This window comes from Gobio gobio (genome assembly GCF_949357685.1).
Source record: "Gobio gobio genome assembly, chromosome: 20".
In the NCBI taxonomy this organism is placed as follows: Eukaryota; Metazoa; Chordata; class Actinopteri; order Cypriniformes; family Gobionidae; genus Gobio; species Gobio gobio.
The window spans coordinates 4,091,647-4,118,143 of NC_137113.1; the positions used below are offsets into that span (position 1 = coordinate 4,091,647).

Below are 26,497 nucleotides of genomic sequence, written 5' to 3' on the forward strand. Positions count from 1 at the left end.
AGTACTGAACTTAACAAAAACACAGCATTAGCATGTGGTGTGCGCTTAAAATAAAGTTCTGTGTTCATTTTTGTATTTACCACAACTCAATCTATATTTAGAAATTTTGATTTTTTTTTTACATTTCATTAGCATTGTGCACAAGACTCTTCCCGCTGGTGAAGGCAGATATCGGGTCCGGATGATTCCATATGAGGATGATGAGTTTATTCGGCCCTTCACTGGTAGAGTGGATGCAGAGCTCAACCAGGAGATGCATGTGGAAGTTCGTGTTGAGGGGGTCGACAGCCGCCAGTTTGCCCTGGTGATGGACACGTGTTGGGCTACACCTGTGAATGATCCTGATTACAGCCTCCGCTGGGATCTCATCCTTTCAGAGTAAAGCTGTGCTTTTTTCTATTCTTTTAAGCTTAGCCTCAACTCAATGTAACATTTTTTACTGAATAAATAGCAATCGTATCACTTTTAAGATTGCCATAGATACGTCTTTCAGTATTCCATTTTTGAACAGGGGATCACTTTTGTATTGAATGATTGAAATGAAAGAATTTGTCATTATTGATATTCTCAGGTGTCCCAATCCAAATGACGACACAGTGGAGCTGCTGCAGAACGGCGTCTCCACATCCAGCCGTTTCTCCTTCAGGATGTTTATCTTCACTGCAAACTCCACTAAGCTTTACCTGCACTGTGCTGTTCACCTTTGCCTTCTGTCAAGCAATCACTGCCCAACGGTCAGTTTACAAAACCTCTCATAATGATGTTTTATGACTAATTGATATTAAATGTAATGGATCACTTTATAAATATAAAAATGACTGTAAATTTTATATTAGATCTTTGATCAAATGCTTCAGTGTCAGTGTGTAATGCTGCTGAAATACATGTGTTGGCTGTCCTCTGCTGGAGACTTTCCTTTGTTTCATGTTAGTTCAGTGATATTTATCAGGGATTCACACAGCTGGATTTTGCTCTTTTCTCTATCAGGACTGTGACTCTGGACACCAGCGGAGAGAGGGCAGGTCTCTGGACTTCCATGACAGTGCTTCCATATCCATGGGTCCTCTGGTGTGGTCTGGAGGAAACACAGGTGAACATTTAATTTGTTTTAATTATTTGTAATAAAGCTTTCTGATGATATCTGTCATGAATACATTACATTTCACTGCATTGCATTATATTCCCTGTTCACAGATGAGTGGGTCCCAGACCAAGTGAAGGAATCTGAGGCTTCTTGTCCGTGTGCATCAGTTTTCAGTTTTCAGCATCCGTTTTCTCTGATGCTGTTCCTTGTTCCTCTGATGAGTGTCCTGACACACTTTTAGTTTAGTTTAGTACCACAGAATTTACATGTTTATTGTCTAATACCATTTTAATAAATGTGGTACTGATGTCATACTGGTTTTGGGTTTCTGATTGTTTCTTTGTCATAGATGCGGTGTAGCTTCTGTTTACTTACAAGCACCACAAATTATTAATGAATTATTCTGAATCATTCACAATTGCTATATACTATGTTACTTATTAATTTTTTACTTAAGAGGACATGCCATAATAACAAATTTGTGTTTATTCAAATCATGCAAAAGCATTAAAAGGACATTCTTGTTCTACGATTCCTTCCAGTTCTATAACTTAAAACATTAAAATGCTTATGTTGCAGTTCAAGGAAGTATTTCTATAACAGACTTAGAAAGATGATCTGGTCCATGAACAAGATGAAGACATCAATTCCATTAGTTTGGTATTTTTAACCATCTTTTTAATTGTTAATAATATCAAACTGATTTGTGTAATTGGATCAGACAGAATGGAAAGTGTTAGAGTGACACAAACCAGAGATTTGTTTTAGAAAAGAAAAACAAAAAAACATTTCTAATTAAAATAATATTCCCAATTAATCATTTTTAGCGTCTAACAGTTTCAATTAGAAAAAGTGACTCAATTCAATTCACACTTATTTGTATAGCGCTTTTCACAATACATATTGTTTCAAAGCGGCTTTTGTAAGGGTGGGTCGCCTACAGTGGTTCAGGCTGCAGGGTTGCCGAATGACTAAAGAAACATTATCAGCAAGATTGTAGAAAACTGTACATTTCTTGTCAATTACCACCCACTGCAACTTATTCCAATGATGGAAATAAGCGCAGTTACAATAGCAAAATATGTGGGAGAGCGTTGCTATAATGTGACTATATTGTATTGCAATAGGGAGCACTTCAAAGTCAATACCAAATCAAAACTAGTTAGCACATCATTTGTAATAGAAAGGATTTAATGGCAAAATCTGGTTATGGTTACACTTAAAATAGTTTCAAAATGGATGTATGAGATGATAAAAGCTTATACTATTAATCATACCCAATATGAATAGAATGTTACTTGAGGGATAGAAAGAGAGAGAGAGAGAGAAAGAGAAAGAGACAAAGAGAAGAAGAGCAAAGAAGAGAAGAGCCAAAGAGAAGGCCCCAAGAAAAGGGAACCAGATAATCAAGAGAGCCAGAGAATAAAGAGACAGAGCAACAGTTTTTATCTCCTCCATGACCATGTGACTAAACCCAAACATGAGACATTCAAACCCAATCAAGACCAATCAGACCAAATTTCCCAAACTGTACTAAAGGGGTGACACACATTTGGCCTACAGGCCTTCAGCATCCTTTGTCTTTAGGAATTCCAAATGGCCCTTCTGATAAGAAAGATGGGGGTTGACAAAAGTAAAGCAAATCTCTTTGTTCGATTTCAAATATCAAATATCTTTGATTATTTTCAATCCTACACTTTACAGAAAATATATGCGTCTCTTGTCATGCACAATGCCTCAAGATCCCTACGCTCTTCTAATCATCTTCTTCTTTCGATTCTGCGCTCTCGTTATAAGACTAAAGGTGACCGGGCTTTCTCGGAGGCGGCTCCTCGACTCTGGAACAGTATCCCTTTTTATATTAGATCTTCCCCCTCTGTTGCTACTTTTAAATCATCTTTAAAAACTAATTTGTATTCTTTATGTTTTAACTGGTTGTGTAAATGTTTTCTCATGTGCCCTCAATGGTTTGGATCAAATATGTAATTTTGTTTTGATTTTGTTTTAATTTTCTTGTACAGCACTTTGGTTACAACCTCTGTTGTTTTAAATGTGCTTTATAAATCAATAAACTAAACTACTCTAAACTAAACTAAATTTAAAGTGATTTGTTATCAGAGGAGACTGTGTCCAAGTTATGTCCATATTTCAGAAATGTACATTTCTAACATCTCGCATTTAGCTAACATCATGTATTCATTTTAGGCAGAAACAATGAGCTCATTGAAGAAGTAATTACAAGTTGTGAACATAATGATAACAATATATAGAAAATGTTGCATTGGTCCATGTTGATTCAGAGTTTCCTCGCAGGAGTTGGAGTTGTCTCTTCACAGGTGTTGGTCGTCTGAAGTCTTCGTAAGAGGCTGTGTGGTGTAGTTTATCAAATACATACTACAGGCTGGCCGCTGGATCCAAACTGGAGCTGACAGACTAGTTACCTCAGGATGGGCATCCCGAGATGGAAAATAATTAGTGTAGCTGTTGTTCTAAACATTTCAAGCTACGATAATGCATTTGATCAGATATATCTGAAGTACAAGGTTTTGGGGTGTATTATGAGAATGCTTGGCTACAGAGATGCGTCTTTAATCTAGATTGAATCTGAGCCACGAACATTACCAGGAAGGCTATCCAGGGTTTAGAAGCCAAGTGTTAAATTGCTGTCCCTCCTTTAGTGGATTTAGATATCCTAGGTACTACCAGAAGTCCAGTGTTTTGTGAATGTAAAGAGCGTGATGGATTGTAGGGCGATTGAAGATCAGTTAAATACACAGGAGCTAAACCATTTAGGGCTTTTTAGGTCAGTATCAATACTTTTTTATACATAGCTTAATAGTAACCAGTGTAGAGATGATAAAAGTGCTGTTATATGATCATATTTAGCTCACTCTAGCAGCTGTTTTTATTCCATCTTTGTGGGAAAAAATCTATAATTACACCAGTTCCTAAGAAAACTTGCACAATTGAGAATTGTGATTTTTAGACATGTGGCTTTGACTTCAAATATTATGAAATGCTTTGAAAGACTTGTTGTAACTGTTTTAAAGAATCAGGGCTGGATTTCCCGAAACCTTCTTAACACTATGTCGTTCTTAAGTTATACCTTAAGGTGTATCTTAACGTTAATATGTGTTTCCTGAAACGATCTTAGTTAAGAATACCTTTTTTAAGAAATTCTTTCGTAAGGTTGGTCTGGATCACTCTTAGCTATGCCCTATCACTATTGACAGTTCATTCCGATAGTGGCCACCACTGTTTCTTTACATCTCAGTCTATACGAATATAATTCTGTTAATTTAAACGTTTTTCATGCAAATAATACAATTGCCATTACACTGATGGTTGTTAGCTTTTTAATTATATTATCCAAAGGTACATCAGCAGGCAAAGCATTATGGAGTCTATTTAAAGGGCATGATTGTGGAGGGGAGTTTGGTCAAACTATGGCCATTTCTATGTGTACGATTTCATCCTTGAAAACTTTAGTCCCCTGGCTACCATGGCAGAAGCTGCTATTCTAAATAAATACCGCCTGCCATGGCAGCAAATTCAGCAGCTTTTAGATCTTGTTGGTCCGACTCCGATTTTGTCAAGACAAACTTTTCTGATGTTGCCAGGTTTGTAGGCTGGTGTGATACTAATTCTTTGATTTTAAATGAAACGAAGCCTGTTGAAATGATTTTCGATCCTAGATCTGATCCTAGATCCTAGTCCTGTAATAATACATGGTAATATTATTGATCAGATTTCTTCATATACGTAAGTCAATTTATTATGCTGGTCTTCTCACATCAACAGTCTGTGTTCTAGATTGCAGCAGAGGTTATATTTCCTGAAAAGGTTAAAAGTGTTTGGGGGCGAACCAGAAGATCTTGTTTTTGTTTTATCAGACTGTATTTGAGAGTTTAATAAGATATGGTATCACTGCATGGTATGGAAATCTGACTGTTCAATCATCTAAATTCATCTAAACTAGCACAACATACTGCTCAAAAATTAGGGTTGGTGGAAAAACAAACCATACAAGTGATGTACGAGGCATCTTTTTTTAAGCAAGCTAAAAAAAATGTTGCTGATACACACATTTTACATGTGAATTCTAATTTGTTACCATTAGGGAGGAATATACTTGTATGCCAACTGTTGTTAAAATTTTAAATAGAGAATCTCAAGACTGAGATATGATGCTGTATTTTTATATATTGGAATGTGTTTTTTTGTTGTTGTATTTATTATTATGTTTTGTTTTTGTGCACTGGCCGTGTCATGATGTTCAAGACACATTTCAATGGGACAATAAAGTATATTCTATTATATTCTATTCTATTATATATTAATATAATGTTGCTGGGAATCTTACTGATCCAGATGAACAGGAACATGATCTGATTGTAGGTCAACATATACTATTGTTTTCATTGTAATATCAGAGCAGCCAGTACAACAGAGCATCGATACAATCTCCAACAACATAAAGAGAACTTCAAGGACTGACTTCTTCAAGGCATTGTTTAGAGATTACTCCCTTTTCCAGTAATGATCCTCCCACAGTTATTAAAGGCACTGATGAGATTGTGAAATCTGCAGTTCAACATCACTGTATTGAGCGGCTGAAGAAACCTGAGTTTGCTCTGATCTCAGGTAAAGTTATTTCTCTTCACTTTATCACTTTAAGCTCTAATCGCTCTTTTAGTCATCTGCTTTTGATGCATCTAATTGTTTTTGTTGCCATGAATCTGGTTTGTTTAGGTAACAATAGTTTAAGTAGTTTTGCATGGTTTCAGTGAATAAAAAAACAAAATACTTTAGAAAACAAATATCGTCATTCATGCAAATAATTACTGACAGGTCATGTGCCTATAGCAGGGGTAGGGAACATTGATCCTGGAGAGCCACTGCCCTGCAGAGTTTAGCTCTAACCCTAATCAAACACACCTGAACAAGTTAATCAAGGTCTTCGGGATTACTAGAGTCACAGGCAGGTGTGTGTTTTTTCAGGGTTGGAGCTAAACTCTGCAGGGCAGTGGCTCTCCAGGATCAACGTTCCCTACCCCTGGCCTATAGCAATAGGAAAAATAAATTGTGAATGCATGTTACACCTTTTGCATTTGAATTTGTATAATCTTGATGACGTTGTTTTTACAGGTCAGTTTATCACCATGAGGTTTCTAATCTTACTGTGTGTGTCGCTGCTGGTGGTTAACGGTGAGTGTTTTACACACATAATTAAATGTATAACTGACCAAAATTTCTCATGTTAGAATGATACTTAAGTATGTGTGTACCAACAAGGTGCTCTAAAGTTAAATCTTTATGCTTGAATTTTGTGTTTAACAGGTGAAATAACCAATGGACCAATCATCAGTCATACAGCTACAATCATCCCTCCAGTTTCAAGTACAATCATTCTTCGACTTATAGTTGACTTTATCATAAATTATAATCCTTCACTTGGTTCCACTTTATATTAGGGTGGGCTTAACTACTATGTACTTACATACAAAAATAAGTACACCGTACTTATTGTGTTCATATCGTATTGCAAAACACTTTTTCTGATATTGAGGCGAGATATGGGTAAAGTTAGGGACAGGTGTGGTAGTGGTATGGGTAATTTTAAGGGTAAAGTTAGGGACAGGTGTGGTGGTGTGTGTAAGTTTAAGGGTAAAGTTAGGGACAGGTGTGGTGGTGTGGGTAAGATTAAGGGTAAAGTTAGGGACAGGTGTGGTGGTATGGGTAAGTTTAGGGTAAAGTTAGGGACAGGTGTGGTGGTATGGGTAAGTTTAGGGTAAAGTTAGGGACAGGTGTGGTAGTATGGGTAAGTTTAAGGGTAAAGTTAGGGACAGGTGTGGTAGTATGGGTAAGTTTAAGGGTAAAGTTAAGGACAGGTGTGGTAGTATGGGTAAGTTTAAGGGTAAAGTTAGGGACAGGTGTGGTGGTGTGTGTAAGTTTAAGGGTAAAGTTAGGGACAGGTGTGGTGGTGTGGGTAAGATTAAGGGTAAAGTTAGGGACAGGTGTGGTGGTATGGGTAAGTTTAGGGTAAAGTTAGGGACAGGTGTGGTGGTATGGGTAAGTTTAGGGTAAAGTTAGGGACAGGTGTGGTAGTATGGGTAAGTTTAAGGGTAAAGTTAGGGACAGGTGTGGTAGTATGGGTAAGTTTAAGGGTAAAGTTAAGGACAGGTGTGGTGGTATGGGTAAGTTTAGGGTAAAGTTAGGGACAGGTGTGGTAGTGGTATGGGTAAGTTTAAGGGTAAAGTTAGTGACAGGTGTGGTGGTATGGGTAAGTTTAGGGTAAAGTTAGTGACAGGTGTGGTGGTATGGGTAAGTTTAGGGTAAAGTTAGGGACAGGTGTGGTAGTGGTATGGGTAAGTTTAAGGGTAAAGTTAGTGACAGGTGTGGTGGTATGGGTAAGTTTAGGGTAAAGTTAGGGACAGGTGTGGTAGTGGTATGGGTAAGATTAAGGGTAAAGTTAGGGACAGGTGTGGTGGTATGGGTTAGTTTAAGGGTAAAGTTAGGGACAGGTGTGGTGGTGTGGGTAAGTTTAAGGGTAAAGTTAGGGACAGGTGTGGTGGTGTGGGTAAGTTTAAGGGTAAAGTTAGGGACAGGTGTGGTGGTGTGGGTAAGTTTAGGGACAGGTGTGGTGGTATGTGTAAGTTTAAGGGTAAAGTCAGGGACAGGTGTGGTGGTATGAGTAAGTTTAAGGGTAAAGTTAGGGACAGGTGTGGTGGTATGGGTCAGTTTAAGGGTAAAGTTAGGGACAGGTGTGGTGGTATGGTGTGGTTAGACAAGATGGCGCCGCCGTGCTCGGTCGCCGTTCAGGTCGCTCCGCTAAGACTTTGCTTTTATTTATTATTCTACTCTCTTTTACTCTCTATTTTTTCCAACGGATCATCTGCTTTGATCTGTTATGACAGCAAAACACTTCTGGAAATTGGTTACCGCTACACTGACCTGTTTCAGGACACTTTCTCCAATCTTCCATCTGAGATTCGCCGGGACGCCGAGTTGAACAATGGCCACTCGAGTCGACGGCGAAGATTCAAAAAACACCGCGGGAAACGCGCTGGGATCCGCAACAGACTGAGAAAAAGAGCATTCAGTCCTCCTCTCCCGAGCATTTTGCTCGCAAATGTCCAATCCTTGGAGAATAAGATGGACGATCTTAGAGCCAGGATAAGTTTTCAACGGGACATGAGAGACTGCAACATCTATTGTCTGTCCGAAACATGGCTCACGCCAGCGGTCCCGGATACAGCCGTGACGCCGTCCGAGAACTTCTCTGTTTTTCGGATGGACAGAACAGCCGAGGCCGGGAAATCTAAAGGCGGTGGAGTGTGTTTCATGATAAACAAGAAATGGTGCGATCCTAGGAACATCTCCATTCTTTCGCGATCCTGCTCGCCTCACTTGGAACATTTAACTCTCATGTGCCGGCCTTTCTACCTGCCGAGGGAGTTTTCCTCGGTCATCGCTACTGCCGTTTATATTCCACCACAAGCAGACACGGGGCTGGCTTTATCTGCCCTCCATGATGTGACCAGCGGCTTCATAAACAAACACCCCGACGCTGCTTTCATCGTCGCGGGTGATTTTAACAAAGCAAACCTAAAGAAAGTATTGCCAAACTTTCACCAGCATGTCTCCTGTCCCACACGAGGAGCAAACACACTGGATCATTGCTACTCTCCGTTTAAGAACGCCTACAAAGCTCGTTCACAGCCAGCTTTTGGCAAATCGGACCATGCCGCCATTTTCCTCACACCGGAATATAAACAAAGGCTCGTTCAAGAGCCCCCGGTGAGGAGGGAAGTCAAACGCTGGTCATCCCATTCAGAGATCACGCTACAGGCAGCTCTTGATGACGTCGACTGGGACATGTTCCGCGCGAGTTCTGAAGACGTCAGCGAGTTCACAGAAGTGGCGCTCTGCTTTATTAACACACTGACAGAGCAAGCCACACAAACAATAACTATAACGTCCTTCCCTAATCAGAAACCGTGGGTGGACAGTTCAATTCGCACTGCAGTAAACTCGCGCACCACCGCTTACAATGCCGGTCTCCAAACGGGGGATATGAGGGAGTACAAAGCTTCATGTTACGCCCTCCGGCGCGCCGTTAAAGCCGCAAAACTCCGCTATAAAGACCGAGTGGAATCTCATTTCCAACTCAACGACTCCCGGCGGATGTGGCAGGGACTGAGAACCATCTGTGCTTTTGGAACTAAATCCTCTGCAGAGGTGAGAGCTGATCCGTTGCTGGTGAACGAGTTAAACTCTTTCTACGCTCGCTTTGATGGTAATCGCGGCAGCGCGACTCCGGCGAGTGACGCGTCAGAGAGAGTCCCTCAGAGCAGCAACAGTCACGTGATCTCTGTCTCGGAGGACGAGGTTCGGAGGGCACTCAAACGTGTGGATGTCAGGAAAGCTGCTGGGCCGGATGGTATTTCAGGTCGTGTTCTGCGGTCCTGTGCTGATCAGCTCGCAGGGCTCTTTACATCCATATTCAACGAGTCCCTTGCTACATCTGTTGTCCCCACCTCCTTCAAACGATCCTCCATCATCCCTGTACCTAAGATCAGTAAACCCTCTTGCCTAAATGACTATCGTCCAGTGGCTCTCACATCTTTAGTCATGAAGGTCTTTGAGAGACTCATTAAAAACAACATTTGCTCCTCCATTCCTGACACTTTGGACCCTCTTCAGTTTGCCTATCGTCCCAATAGATCGACTGAAGATGCCATTTCTCACGTCCTTCACTCCTGCCTCACTCACATCGACAGCAAAAGTGGGAACTATGTCAGGCTGCTATTTATTGACTATAGCTCAGCCTTTAACACCATAGTTCCCATTAAGCTAACACACAAACTCCTGGATCTAGGCCTGAATTCTTCTCTCTGCCTCTGGATTGAAGATTTCCTCACTGGCAGACCCCAGGCGGTGAGAGTAGGCCAGTTCACCTCCACCTCCATCACCCTGAGTGTTGGAGCTCCACAGGGCTGTGTGCTGAGTCCCCTGCTCTACTCTCTCTACACCCATGACTGTTTGTCCACACACAGCTCCACCTCGATCATCAAGTTTGCTGATGATACTGTTGTCCTGGGTCTCATCTCCAACAACAATGAGACGGCATACTTGGACGAAGTGGAGCAACTGACATCATGGTGCCAGGACAACTGTCTCTCTCTGAATGTTAACAAGACCAAAGAACTGATTGTGGACTTCAGGAAGAGACAGCATCGGTCATACTCCCCTCTCATGATCAGCGGGACACCGGTAGAGAGAGTGAGCAGCTTCAAATACCTGGGTGTGAACATCTCCGAGGATCTGACCTGGACTACACACATCCAGACACAGGTGAAAAAAGCCAGGCAAAGACTGTACCACCTGCGCCAGCTGAGGAAATTCAGGGTTTCACCAGCCATCCTGAAAACTTTCTATCGAGGGGCGATAGAAAGTGTCCTGACTCAGATCACAGCGTGGTACGGGAACAGCACCAGTCACGACTGCAAAGCCCTGCAAAGAGTGGTGCGCTTATCCGAGCGCATCTCAGGCTCAGCTCTCCCGTCTCTGCAGGACATCTACACCAAACGCTGCAGAGGTAGAGCTACTAAAATCATCAGAGACATTAATCACCCTGCAAACTCTCACTTCACCCTGCTGCCATCTGGTAAGCGCTTCCGTAGCCTGATGGCAAAGACTGAAAGACTCAGGAGGAGTTTCTTCCCCCAGGCCATCAGACTCCTGAACTCAGTCACGTGACTCACTTCACCCCCGCACACACATAAACATACAGTCTTTTAACATTAACATCCACATACTGCAATTGCACTGCACTTTACGTCCCTATTGTTACTGCGTAACAACCTGTAATAAACCTTGCACATTATACTTCTTTATATATACATATTATATATTTTATGTTAACCACTTATTTTTAAGTCTACAGTTTATCTCACTTATCATATCCACATATTTTTTATATTTTTATTTTTATCTTATTTCCTATTTTATCTTTTACTTGATTTATTTATAATTCTACTTATGTTAATACTTTTTATTCTAATTTTATTCTATTTCTATTTAATTTCTTGTAACTGTTATTTGCACTGTCCATGGAGCGGACCTGTTTACATTTCACTGCCAGTTGTATATTGTGTATATAACTGTGTATGTGACAAATAAAACTCTTGAATCTTGAATCTTGAATCTTGAATCTTGGTATGGGTCAGTTTAAGGGTAAAGTTAGGGACAGGTGTGGTGGTATGAGTAAGTTTAAGGGTAAAGTTAGGGACAGGTGTGGTGGTATGGGTCAGTTTAAGGGTAAAGTTAGGGACAGGTGTGGTGGTGTGGGTCAGTTTAAGGGTAAAGTTAGGGACAGGTGTGGTGGTATGTGTAAGTTTAAGGGTAAAGTTAGGGGCAGGTGTGGTGGTATGAGTAAGTTTAAGGGTAAAGTTAGGGACAGGTGTGGTGGTATGGGTCAGTTTAAGGGTAAAGTTAGGGACAGGTGTGGTGGTATGGGTCAGTTTAAGGGTAAAGTTAGGGACAGGTGTGGTGGTATGTGTAAGTTTAAGGGTAAAGTTAGGGACAGGTGTGTTGGTATGTGTAAGTTTAAGGGTAAAGTTAGGGACAGGTGTGGTGGTATGGGTTAGTTTAAGGGTAAAGTTAGGGACAGGTGTGGTGGTGTGGGTCAGTTTAAGGGTAAAGTTAGGGACAGGTGTGGTGGTGTGGGTCAGTTTAAGGGTAAAGTTAGGGACAGGTGTGGTGGTGTGGGTCAGTTTAAGGGTAAAGTTAGGGGCAGGTGTGGTGGTATGAGTAAGTTTAAGGGTAAAGTTAGGGACAGGTGTGGTGGTATGGGTCAGTTTAAGGGTAAAGTTAGGGACAGGTGTGGTGGTATGGGTCAGTTTAAGGGTAAAGTTAGGGACAGGTGTGGTGGTATGTGTAAGTTTAAGGGTAAAGTTAGGGACAGGTGTGTTGGTATGTGAAAGTTTAAGGGTAAAGTTAGGGACAGGTGTGGTGGTGTGGGTCAGTTTAAGGGTAAAGTTAGGGACAGGTGTGGTGGTATGGGTCAGTTTAAGGGTAAAGTTAGGGACAGGTGTGGTGGTATGTGTAAGTTTAAGGGTAAAGTTAGGGACAGGTGTGTTGGTATGTGAAAGTTTAAGGGTAAAGTTAGGGACAGGTGTGGTGGTGTGGGTCAGTTTAAGGGTAAAGTTAGGGACAGGTGTGGTGGTGTGGGTAAGTTTAAGGGTAAAGTTAGGGACAGGTGTGTTGGTATGTGAAAGTTTAAGGGTAAAGTTAGGGACAGGTGTGGTGGTGTGGGTCAGTTTAAGGGTAAAGTTAGGGACAGGTGTGGTGGTGTGGGTAAGTTTAAGGGTAGGGTTAGGCGTAAGGGAAGTGTCAATAGTGTAATTATAAATTTAACTACAAAAATTAATTACAGATGTAATCACATGCAGGTAATTTTAAGTAGGCCTAGATTGTAAAAACATGTATGTACACAATAAGTGCATTGCATCAAATTATTTATTTAAATGTTAGTGCATAGTAGTTAAGGCCACCTAATATAAAGTGGGTCCCTTCACTTTATTCCTGTACAATCCCTCGATTTCATTTAGTAATGTAAAAAATTGTTCCTTGCTGGTTTTCCATTCAAACATTGTAAGTGGCAAGTTTTTATTTGAAAATCACTTGTGTCTGTAGTATTCAATCCAGTCTGTTGTCGTTTTGTTACCTGAATAAGAACAAAATGCACATCTATTCACAGATTTATGACTCGAACCAAACAAACCAATCTTTTTTGTGGGGTAGCATTTGGGTTCATGGTAGATTGTATACCACATTTCTGATTCATGTGTAAATACACGAGAGGAGAGTCAGCAGAATAGTTACTTACCATAAGAAGTAACAATGAAACGTAATTTGTTACTCAACATGTAATATTGTAACATATTACTTTTGAAAATAACATTCCCCTACACAGCTTGTACACATTTGTTACTGCTTTATACTGTTTTGAAAGTTTGATTAGAGATGTATTATCTTCACTCTGTTCTCACAGAACCTACAAATTCCAGCTCTGTTCCATGCTATAATTATACTAAACTTGATGACCATTGGAGAGACATGGGGAAAAGAGAATTCTATGGGCATGATGACACCCTTGTTGAATGGAGTGGCTGGTATCGGCTGTATTTGAATGGAGAAAGTGCCCAGATGTCTGAGTGGTGTGTGAGTAATGTGAGATGTGGTGGTTACACTGGACTGTATCTCAATGGTTCTCATCCAACACTTGAGGATGGAGTGGTGACCCGTGAAGTCTTGGGAACATATTGGAACAGCGAGTGTGGCAGCCACAGATCCACGTCCATCCAAGTCAAAGCCTGTCCAGGAGATTATTACGTGTATAAACTCGTCAAGCCAGATGTGACGATCCACAGACCAACATACTGTGCAGGTGAAGTTCAAGGCTCTGTTTACAAAATATGTGTTTTTTAAATGATTTACAAATGTTATACTAATGCTATTCTAATGATCCACTTCCAAATGTTACTCAATAATTGAACAAAATCTGTAATTTCCATTCAAAACAGAATAGGTACAATATTTACTATTTTCAAACAGGTTTCCCAAACACCCTTCCTTGATCAGAAAAAAATAATTAGGTCCATGTTAAACAGACTTTTACAGCTCCATTATCTCCAAATAATGACGTTATGTTGTTGAGCCATATTTTTTCATGTTGAGCTCCTCAAACAAACAGAGCAATGAATGTTCTGAAAGATCATTTTCAGTCTTTGGGAAACTCAACCTAAAAACGACTTATTTTTGGCCCTTAAATGTGGCTGTTATATTTGACAGGAGAAAGTGTTGTGAAATTACATCATACATCTTACTATCCAATCACACAAAAGGTGATTGAATACATATCAAAACACACATCATTATGTAACATGTAAAATACTGAAATACTGGATTTTTCTTTCGCCCATGACAGTTGCTTTTCAAAACCTCAGCAGTGATCCCTGCTATAACTATGAGTCTCTGGATCGTCCCTGGAGAGCCAACAATGAAAGTGGAGATGAGATTTGTGATGAACGTTTCTCCTGGAGTGGCTGGTACCGGCTCTTCTACAATGGAATGGACATCAGGATGCCAGAGACCTGTGTTAGTTCACACAGCTGTAACACACACTATAGTCTGTGGCTCAGTGATCCTCACCCTCAGATAGAGGATGGAGTGGTGATCAGGGAGGTCTGTGGAAGGTCTTATTGGGGAGGCTGCTGTTATTACAAGACAAGACCCATCAGAGTGAAAGCGTGTCATGGCAATTACTATGTCTATGAACTTGTGAATCCACTATATGGGTGTACTGGATACTGCACAGGTACTGTGGTTTCCCCCACTTATTAACAAAGACTTTCAAGCCCTTTGAAATTATGGTAATACTTTCTATGAAGGCCGTGCTTATAAGTATAAATGGAGCTATAATTCATTAAAAGTATTACTATTCTATAAATATATTTATAAAGACTCAATAAGACCTTATATAACATTATAAGAACAGTTATAGCTACATTTATATATATTTTTTATAATTGTAAGTCATGTATATGCTTTTTCAATGCGCATGCTCATAATCCATTATATACTGATTTATAAGTATTAATTAGTCAGTCGTATGGTTCCATGTATTTATAAAGATGAAGCCTGCATTGTTACTAACTGCATTGCGACAGTTACTAACCTCTATAAATGCTTCATTGATGGCTTTAAGTGAAAACAAAGGATGCAATTTTCCTAAAACAAATGTTAAGAAACATGAAGATGTGCTCATACAGTTGTTTATTTGTAAAATGTAACTAATGAACAATAATTCCAACAATAATGAACCTGTAATAAAATAATGAAGAATAATGAGGTTAATGAGACACAGCTGAAAACAATCATGGATGATGTGTCCGGGCAAAGGATTATGGGAGATGTAGTCTAAGATGGTATGGAAATAGTCCGGGGTGGAGTGCCCTCTGGTGGTAATCACGGGCACTCTCATTGGTGATCGTGACAGACATAATCAATAACTAATTGGTGTCTCTGGAACTATTTTATATTTGACCATTTATAAATCATTGTATAATTATGAGCATGCACAATGCCTGATTTATAAGTGATTATAAAAATTATATAAATGTAACTATAAATGTTCTCATAATGGAGTAGGCTGTAGGCTAGGTCTTAATGAGTCTTTACAAAGATTTATAAAAGTTGCTATTATATAATTACTATTCTATAAATACAGTATAAGTATACATGGGGCTATAATTCATTGCAAGCATTGTCTTCATATTAAGTGTTACGTATTAATTTCCTTTAAATATACTTTTAGATGTCAACACCATTTCACCGACGGTTTCATCTCTAAATCCAGATAATATCACTGGGTCCAGCATGACCTTAAGTAAGTTTTTATAGTTATTTATAAATTAATATATGTGGGTTATTAAAGGTAATCACACAAAAAAAGACAATATAAAATGGCACTTTTTCTGCATGGACTTGTAGTATCGCTATTGTTCAGTCATGTTGTGTATGAATGGTTTAAGAATCTCATGATTGTTACTGTGTTCGACCGGGTCATACTTGTGAAGCTCATTGAAATATAACTGGTCTTTTTTGATCTCACTAACAGATGATGACCCGTGCAATAACTACAACATACTCGACAACCAATGGAGAAGCACACTCAATTACGAGCCTGTGTATAGATTATACGAACATGATGACACTCGTGTAGAATGGGATGGCTGGTATCGACTCTTCATGAATGGCTTGAGTGCTCAGATGCCTGAGTGGTGTGTGACTTACATGACATGTGGAGGTTTTAGTTCTCTGTGGCTTGGTGGCTCTCATCCTCGGCTGGAAGATGGAGTTGTTACTCGTGAAATTTATGGTACTCGCTATTATCATTGCAGTTACTACAGATCCGACCCAATCCAAGTCAAAGCTTGTCCTGGAAATTATTATGTCTACAAATTTACCAGACCTCTTTCAATCCCAGCTCCTGTATATTGTGCAGGTACTTTAATTTGTGTTTGTGTTTGACATGCCAATTTCGAAATGTATTGAGGTTTGCATATTATTACCTTGAATCCATTTAATCTGTAGCATATAATGTTCTCTTTTTCATAATAGTACCTTTCTCCACCCCAAGTGTCGACCCCTGCTACAACTATACCAGTCTGAATGAGTCTTGGAGAGCCATAGACCATTCTGACATCGGCATGTGTGATAATAATGTGGAGTGGAATGGCTGGTACAGGCTGGAATACAAAGATCGAAATGCTAAGATGCCAGAATCATGTGTTAATCAGAACATGTGTGGCACTTGTACCCCACTGTGGCTCAATGGATCTCACCCACAGCTGGAAGATGGAGTGGTCACCCGTCAGGTCTGTGCTTCCTTATGGGGTGACTGCTGTTATTACACATCCCACCCTATACAAGTGAAAGCCTGTCCAGGAAATTACTATGTTTATCAGTTTGTCAAGCCACCATTGTGTTCCGCTTACTGTGCAGGTGAGAATTAATCACATACACTTTCATGAACTTTTTCCGTATTTTTTCAAATGAGTGACATTAACAGAAATCATTTTCATTTTAGATGTCAGAGGCCTTAATGAGACGTCATCCACTGGTACAGTAACAGTATACCATTTTTGACATGCACCCCCCCCCAGTAAATTACACTATTACACAACTAATAACTGTAATTAAATGAATAAAGACGAGTAAGAAACACATTAGCTGGTGTGTTTCCCATTTATTTCTACACATGAATTTACATTATACTGACTTTTATTTATATTTTTAATAAGCGGTATTGCTGACCTTATTTGTGCATAATTCTGAAAATAATTTAAAGTTTATGCCCTTGTATCATTTAATTAATTCTGTGTTTTCCCCCTTCAGACCCCTGTGCCAAACTCAACTGCACAGAGGATGAATGGTGTGGAGAGAAAAACGGCGTCTATGGCTGTTTGTGTAACAGGAACCAGACCAGATCAGATTCTTTTGGTGAAACTCATTCTACAACTGAAAATGAATACGAAAATGGATACATGTGTTAGGGAACTGCTCTGAGACTTTGAGTTGGAGATCCAAACGCAGCTTTATTAGAAGGACAATCCAGATACGTAATCCAAAGTGCAGGCAACAGGTAAAAACACAGGTAGGCAGTTCAAACGAGCAAACAAGGCAGTGGACAGTGTTGCCACAGTTACTTTGAAAAAGTAACTTAGTTACTTTACAGATTACTTGATTTTAAAAGTAACTAAGTTAGATTACAAGTTACTTTATTAGTTACATTCATCAGTTGCCGACAACACCTCTGCAGCCTCAACATAAAAATGACAACCGTTTTTGCCAACACTAAACATAAAACATGTTACACTATACTAAACATAAAACACTAAACATAAAACATGTTACACTATACTAAACATAAAACACTAAACATAAAACCCTAAACATGTTAATGAAAAGGTACAAATTACTTTGTTTTTATTAAATACATTTATGAAAAACAATTTATATTTAATTTTTAATTTATATTTATATATGAATGTAAATAATTATATGGGCCTACACAAATAATATAAAATTACAAGATTTATATTTTATTGTAAACGTAATGTGCAGCTCTGTAAAGGGACAACAAATATATGATCGATCCGTGAGAACAATATATTTTTTAATAATCTTTAAGTGCACAAAACTATGAAAATATATGAAACGCTTCAAAACAGAGCGGCAACAAAGCGCTTATGCGCATCCCGGGTGCAGAATGATGCGCTTAAAGCAACATGGAATCAGAGTGTGCAGTGCAGCGCGAGTGCACATTGAAAAGTCCACGGCATAAAGAGAAGATGAGCGTCGAGCCCACAAATCCTAGTCTACTATGTAGCCTATCGGTCCAAACATTCACTGATTATTTGTTTCTTCACAGTTTTTAATTCTGGTTATTGTGCGTGTGATGCTAATTAATAATCCTTGTGTTGTCACCTGAGTACATACCTGTCAAGTTTTGGATTTGAAAATAAGGGAAATTTTTCGGCGCCCACCGCAAGCAGTCCCACCACCCCAACCAAGCTCCAGTATCCCTTACATTTTAAGACAGGTGTTATATCCCAAATGAAAACACAAAAGGGTATATATAATGAGCATTTATTTAAAGGCTTATTTGCATATTTTCTGTTCATTTAAAATTGCTTGTCTTTAGATTTTATTTTCATTCCACACATTCTTTTCATTTCATATTGCTTTTCTTTTACAGTTTTTCTTTTCTTTTCATTTCACACAACTTTTCTTTACTCTTTTAGTGAGTTATTGTACACATTTGTTGCAGACTTTGCATTCTTTAAGACTGTTTTGGAAGGAGTGTATTTGTGGGCTGGGCCAGAGTTGTTCATTTTACATGAGAGTAGAGCACAAACAGTTCTGTTGTCTAATGTCATCCTATTCTCTGTAACAATCTTTCGTACCATAAATACCCTTTCTGAACTTGCATTGCTATGGGCAGGGCTCGACATGAACGCTTGTACGCTTGTCCGGTGTCCTGACATTTCATCCTACCCGTCAGATTGTCCTACCAAGGCTTACTGCGCATGCCCACATCAATATTTTTTATATTTACATTTTAAGGGTAGGTTTATGGTAGGGATAGGGGTAGGTATGGATATTAATGGATATTAATAAAGCAACTCACATTAATATGATTCTGGTAGCACAATCTGATAGGTAGCATTTTACATCCATATTTAATATTTATTTATTTAAAATATTTACATAGTTTTAAGGGTAGGTTCAGGGTAGGAGTAGGTATGGATATTAATAAAGCCTCAAATCAGATGAATATGATGCTGGTAGCACAATCTGATAGGCAGCATTTTTTGCTGTCGAATCGTGCTACCTACTGTTTTAATGGGAGGTATAGCAAAATCTGACAAGGTAGGACAAATCGTCAGAACACCGGGACAAGTGGATTTTTTGAAGGGGCAAGTGAAAAATAATTTTACTTGCCCAACAGACAAGTATCCTGAGTAAAATGTCAAAACAAAAAAATAACTAGGGAATCACCAAAGTGCAATAATGATTCTGCATTCAGTTAGTGTAAGTGGCGATCGATAGTGGATAATAATATCAAACGAACTGACAAAAATGTTGAGTGGTTGAGGCTCGCGCAGCCTCTCGAAGAGAAAATCGAAAACAAATGAGCGGCGCTCACACACAGAAACTCAGTTAACATACACTGTTAAAATGGTGTAGTTATTATATTTATAACATATGATACAGTTAAGCAACATTACACTAACAAGAGTGTTGTTTTCCAGAATACCATCACGACTGGAAATGACACTGATTTCATACGCCAGTTCCATAAACAATTAATTAACATTAAGTCACTTACATTTTATAATTAAATTCGCTGTCCCATTGATCACGGTATTTACACGAGGGTTTTTTTTTGTTTTGTTTTGGCAGGAGTGCCTTAATCCGTCTCTATCGTTACGTCCATCATCATCCGTCTCTGTTTTGTTTTTTTCCCGCATTGTCACTCGTCATCTGACCTCACACACTAGCCTCGCGACAACTGACACCTATACTGTAGGCTACTGCAGATGCCAGTTATCGCGAGGCTAGTTACAGAGCTCAGATTGGAAATGTTTTTGTTTTTTTACTCCGGTATCATTGTTTTTTAATAACGCAGGTTAAAATACGGGAGATTTACAGGAAAATACTAATACGGGAGGACGGCGGGAAAGAAGGGTAAAATACGGGACTTTCCCGGCCAAAACGGGATACTTGACAGGTATGCCTGAGTAGCGAGCACAACATCTTTCAGAAATCGCAAGATAAACTCCAGGAAGATAAATTATTTTATCAACATATCAAGTATTATAACGGGTATATATCATATGGAGTGAGCTTTACCGTGCTGCTGCTGACTGGAATCGAACGACGCGCAGTTTGAATGCTGAACGGAGAATGACAGAGCAGCGGAGGAAAGACATTCAGCTATGGCTTTAGATGACTTTGTAGGCTACTAGCAAATAATAATATACTAATAATGATTGCTGAAGGATAATGTGACAATATATATTTCTGATGATTATTTAATTATCACGACATGCCTAATCTGAACAAGTGACTGCCTGTCTTGAGTTTTGTCGACAGACGGAGGCGACCGCCTCGTAATTCTCTATGCCGGAAAACCCCTGCTGAGACTAAAAAGAAAGCAAAAATATATATTTTTACTAAGGAAAATGACAAAAAAAAGTAACTCACAGTGACTTGGATAAGTTACTTTAATCTGATTACTGGTTTGGAAATAGTAACGCGTTAGATTACTCGTTACTGGAAAAAGTGGTCAAATTAGAGTAACGCGTTACTAAGTAACGCGTTACTGGCATCACTGGCAGTGGACACAGGCAAAAGAGTAATCCAAAGACAGGCATGAAATCCAAAAAACAAGAGACCATAAACGCTCAGAGATGCAGTGTAACACATACACAACCTCACAGTGAATGACAGGGTGAACAGGCTAGATATAGGCAGAGGAAATGAGGTCAATGAGACACAGGTGTAAACAATAGACTTGGTCGGCGTCGTGTCATAGGTAGTGGCGCGGCATGGGGGCGGAGTCGATGTGGGGCAAAACAGTTAATTACCCCACAATGGAAATGCATGGGGTTAACCCAGTTTAGCCTGTGTAGAATCCCTTTTGCCGCTCGACAGAGCCAGATATATAGAAAAACTGAGCCGTATTGGGTCAGATTGTCTGTACAGTATCTGTGACTGATGAACGACCCAACGGAATCAATGGCCAGAGCCGATCCCCATATAGGTATGACATGCCTACTTCATAAATCACCCTGTCTTCCGATGAAGACGATTAAGTGTTCCTGAATATAATGGATTAAAAGTATGTATTACATACATTTAACATTTTAAAATAATCATAAAACATGTCTTGTGCTATTAAATTGATATTTGGAGTCACAATATTATTAGAATTACTGACAATAGCAAAGTTTTTTATTTACTTTTTTTACGGCAACGGTCGTGTAATATTTGTGGGAGCAGCCGCATTTTGACGAGAAAGTGTACAAGTGTTGTACATGTAATGTGACTATCAGCTTGAAGCACAAGCATGAGCCCAGCCCTTCCCATCATGAAATAAAGAAGACTTTGAATGTTTTGAACATTAATAACCTCACGCATTATGTGGGTATGTGATTGCTCACCGTGAAAAACTGCTTTAATGATAAATTGAGTCCTGTGAGAAATATGACTTTATTGGCGTTTTGTTCAACAAACTTTTGCCATCTCTTTTTTTAATCTTTACAATAATACGAGCATCATGTAGTGCAAATGTTTTCGGAATTGACAAACGGCTCCGTCTGTTTATTTGGCAGTAAGACTTCAGATAAGGTTTTTTTTTAACTTACTATAGGTGCAGAACGCCACATGGCAACTTTTCGGGACTGCACCAAGCAAAAATACATCGTAATCATTACAAAGAGTAAATCTACCTGCATTCATTCTAATGGATTGTTTTCCCCTGCGGCATAAGCGGATATGACGTATTTGTGGGCGCTCCCAGTAATGCCGACCAAGTCTATGAGTGCTGATGAGTATGGGCAAAGTATTATGGGTAATTTGATGGAATCATGGGCACTCTCACTGGTGAATCATGACAACATGGTTTTCTGCAATTTGTTTTTATTATTGTTATTAATTCCAGCCATCTTTTGGCTGTTTCCTCTCAGATTTCTCAGAAACCTGTGAAAGCAGCTCTGGCTCCATGTCTGTGTCGCGCTGTCAGCTCTTTGAGGCTGGTTTTCCAGCTGATGTCTTACACCTCAATGATCCCAGCTGCAAAGGAACAGTCCGGAATGGCAGAGTGGAATTCCATTTTGACAACGAGGAACACATCTGCGGTACAAATCTTGTGGTAGGATATATTACACACAATGCTAAATCAATGCATATCATCGCAAATCTCTTTCTACTCATACACTCATACACCCATTTAGATTTTTCTGTTGCAGTTTCTAATGTTGATTTAAAAACGCTGCTCTGGCAAGTTTTACATCTAAAGAAATACAAAGTTCTGTCATGAAAGGCTAATAGGTCCTTTAACTACTTGTTCATAATCAGATCGTCATCTTTAGGGCTCAGCTGATTGGTTCCTGCTGTATCAGTAGCCAATGAGCTTGCTTGCTCAACCTTCAAATACTCAGGTAGCATTTGCTATAGCAGTGCAGCACGCTTTCAGAAACCCTTTACCTTTTCCAGCTCCACCTGTATAGATCTGCTACGGGTAATTCATGTACGCTCTATTGTACAGCAGCAGCATGTCTTACTTGCTCACAGGAGCGTGTCGTGTATGTAGTGATGGGCACACAGAGGCTTTGTGAAACACTAAAACAGTTGAAGCAAATGTGTTGTATTTTGTCGAGGCTTCGAATCAATCTGACACCCGTCTCCACGGCGACCCCTGCTGGTCCGAACAGTGTAAATGCAACAAAACCCATGCCAAACATGCATAAAAACACATTTTACAAATCTATTGCAAATGTTTTATTGAAAGTAAAATCTTTCAAAACCATCTAATAAAATTGAATATTAAGTATCTATATGTTATTTTATCAATTGTTAGGGCTTGTTTGATTGTGCCATGGATGGCTCAGCTAAACAGGCCAATAAGTTCTTTTAACTGACTATTAACCACCATTATTAATTTTAATTTTACTAATGTCTAATTAAAATGTCTACATATGTATTAAACTGATCAGAGATCAGGTAAAACCCACAGACACTTGTTCAATGGTTCTCAGTGACTGCTCATGATTCATGTGTTCACAGAGATCATCGCCCCCTAGAGGTGAACCATTGACATTTCAAAGTGTTTCGAAACCGAGGCTGAATCCGAAATCGCCCCCTATACCCTCAAATAGGGCATTATTTGAGGAGACAGCCATTTGTAGGGGTGTCCGAAACCATAGTGGACGTTATTGAGTGCACTCTTTCAATCCCACTTTGCACCGCAATAACGAGTGTACAGCCGATGTAATACACAACGGCTGTTCGACTCCACGCACTCGTTTTCATTCACTCCTTCAAGTGAACTGTATTAGTGGACTAACATAGTGAATAGTGAATGAGGGTTTAGGGGGCGTTTTCGGATTCAGCCTGTGATGACGTAACAAAGCCTCATTTACTGAAATCACGTGACTTTGGCAGTTTGATATGCGCTCCGGACCATTTGAGTCGAAGCAGAAGATTCGTATAGCTTCGAAGCTTCATGAAGCAGTGTTTTGAAATTGCCATCGCTACGTGTATGTATTGTCAATAACAAGTCCCGTACTTGCTGTATAGCAGCAGCCGCGTAGCAGATCTATTACACCAATACCAAACATATTAACATTGTCGTACCCATTACCATGCCAAACACTTCAGTCATATCAATGATTTATACAAAGCTGTTTTAATATGCAAATAAGAAAACTGTTTATGCAATAGAATGGCATTTTTTAAATAATATGTGCTACCTGACTAGGAAAACAGATAAAAAGCGTGTGGCATTCCCAGTAAGGAAATTTCTGCACACATAATGCACTGGGCATTTTAACAAAAGCCCTGTTGCTGCATAGCCTGGCTCCGCCCTCCTACGTACTTCCGCTAAATTTTCATTTTCCTTCAGTACTCCGTCTGGGACTGCTGTATAGTCTTAGGTTTTCTCTGGACAAATTTTTACCGGTCCAATCAGCGAACAGAGGGAGTGGCTGAGAACGATGAGGTTGATGTCGTGCGCTAGTTTGAGTTGTAGTTCAGTAATGGCGGCAGAGAAAGATGCAAGCAAAGCCATTCATTCCGTTGTGGCACCGCAGTCGAATATCCAGAAGTTAAAGCCTTTTCAGCTCGCTCTGTTAGTGGTGAAGGAGTCGGCTGAAGCCCGGTAAGTTAATTGTTTTGCGTGCAGTCGTAGGGCATTGTCATCATTTACAGGGGCTAGTCAGTGATTTTATTGCCATCCGTCTCCCACCACCAGCATAAAATTCCCCGGCAGAATTACCTACTGTTTTAGTCAAACACAGAGGTTGTGTGGTCATTTAATTGCTGTCCGAATCTACATCTCTGAGTTTTCAAAAATATATCACACTTCAAAATTCACTGTTTATATCCTTTTTGACCCCTGCAGAGCACCGTACGGCCGCACTTCGCTGTCATTTGGATGCATTTCTAGACTTCTTTTTCTTTAAATGCTGGCAAGTATTTTCGAGAGCAATATATTTCATCACGCTCAAAAAATAAAACGAAGAAAAGCACATAAACATTTGAATTGGGCCGTTATTTACAGCAACATTTATTCTTATCGTACCAAGCTTATGATATTTTATTTACAGTATGTTATGGACCATGTGAGCAGTGCGTTCCCGAACACAAAACTCTCCCCTCCACTGTGAATAAATCACAATCCGAATGCACAAGGTTTTATCACTGAGGTGGCTGCACAATCTGCACAGTTATTTTTACGGATTTCCATGTGAGAAAAAAAGGCGAACGGCGCATGACATACGTCACGACCAAACGTTAGTGATCGGTTATGGCAGATCCAGAGTGGTACTGGGCAGATCCAATAGTTTTAAACTTCAGCAGAGTACCCGCCCCAAGGAAGTAAACGCTTGTCAATGGAGAGTGGCCAGACTCTCTGTACATTACAAATTAAATGTACGAGAGTCTGGTAGGACCAGGCTAGTTGCTGCATGCTTTTGCTGGAAAAAAATTGGAGAGATATTGGTACATTTGACGTTCAAATAATATATCTGTTGTCCACAGGCTAACAGCACCAACTTCATCTATGAAAACTTTATTCTGGGGGCACCGAGGTCAGAAGGTCTCATCAGCAGAAAGAAAATCCTGAAGCTTTCTTTCAGCTGTGCTTATCCTCAAACACAAACACTTTCCATGAATGTGGAGATCAACTCACTGGAGAGGTGGGGATCTTTAAAGCAGGAAAAACTAATGCACAGTATAAAAATGAGTAAATGTGAATATACCCGAATACTATATGCTATGCTCCTAAATGTTCTATATTTCTAAGCATAGATAAAGTTGAAATCTTGGTTTTAAATGGATCTTGAACATTTCATCAGCATTGTGCACAAGACTCTTCCCGCTGGTGAAGGCAGATATCGGGTCCGGATGATTCCATATGAGGATGATGAGTTTATCCGGCCCTTCACTGGTAGAGTGGATGCAGAGCTCGACCAGGAGATGCATGTGGAAGTTCGTGTTGAGGGGGTCGACAGCCGCCAGTTTGCCCTGGTGATGGACACGTGTTGGGCTACACCTGTGAATGATCCTGATTACAGCCTCCGCTGGGATCTCATCCTTTCAGAGTAAAGCTGTGCTTTTTTCTATTCTTTTAAGCTTAGCCTCAACTCAATGTAACTATTTTACTGAATAAATTACAGTCATATCACTTATATGATTACCTTAGAAACTTTGTTTCAATATTTCAGAATTGAAGCACAAAGCTCCATTTTTGAACATGAAATGTAATTTACAGGGGATCACTTTTGTATTGAATGTTTCAAATAAAATAATTTGTCATTATTGATATTCTCAGGTGTCCCAATCCAAATGATGACACAGTGGAGCTGCTGCAGAACGGCGTCTCCACATCCAGCCGTTTCTCCTTCAGGATGTTTATCTTCACTGCAAACTCCACTAAGCTTTACCTGCACTGTGCTGTTCACCTTTGCCTTCTGTCAAGCAATCGCTGCCCAATGGTCAGTTTACAAAACCTCTCTAAATGAAGGAGTAATTGATATTAAATGTAATGGATCACTTTATAAATATAAAAATGTCTGTTAAATTCCTTATTAGATCTTTGATAAAATGCTTCAGTGTCAGTGTGTAATGCTGCTAAAACACCTGTTTTTGCTGTCCTCTGCTGGAGACTTACCTTTGTTTCATGTTAGTTCAGTGATATTTAACAGGGATTCACACAGCTGGATTTTGCTCTTTTCTCTATCAGGACTGTGACTCTGGACACCAGCGGAGAGAGGGCAGGTCTCTGGACTTCCATGACAGTGCTTCCATATCCATGGGTCCTCTGGTGTGGTCTGGAGGGAACACAGGTGAACATTTAATTTGTTATAATAATTTGTAATAAAGGTTTATGATGATTTCTGTCATGTATACATTACATTTCACTGCATTGCATTATATTCCCTGTTCACAGATGAGTGGGTCCCAGACCAAGTGAAGGTATCTGAGGCTTCTTGTCTGTGTGCTTCTCTGATGCTGTTCCTTGTTCCTCTGATGAGTGTCCTGACGCACTTTTAG

The 26,497-nt window shown here is 39.7% G+C and overlaps 1 protein-coding gene across 1 annotated transcript; it reads left to right on the plus strand.

Moving 5' to 3' along the window:
• Positions 1–181: 181 nt before the first annotated feature.
• LOC307143775 (uncharacterized protein) lies at positions 182–26,497 on the plus strand (the record flags this gene model as incomplete). Its single annotated transcript, XM_079845536.1, has 18 exons — positions 182–378; positions 572–734; positions 988–1,090; positions 5,639–5,728; positions 6,233–6,292; positions 6,425–6,484; positions 13,143–13,538; positions 14,079–14,468; positions 15,468–15,539; positions 15,771–16,157; positions 16,274–16,657; positions 17,051–17,203; positions 21,910–22,094; positions 24,983–25,140; positions 25,300–25,545; positions 25,776–25,938; positions 26,187–26,289; positions 26,394–26,497. The coding sequence occupies 18 exons, from the start codon at positions 182–184 to the stop codon at positions 26,495–26,497; spliced, it is 3,414 nt and encodes a 1,137-aa protein (XP_079701662.1).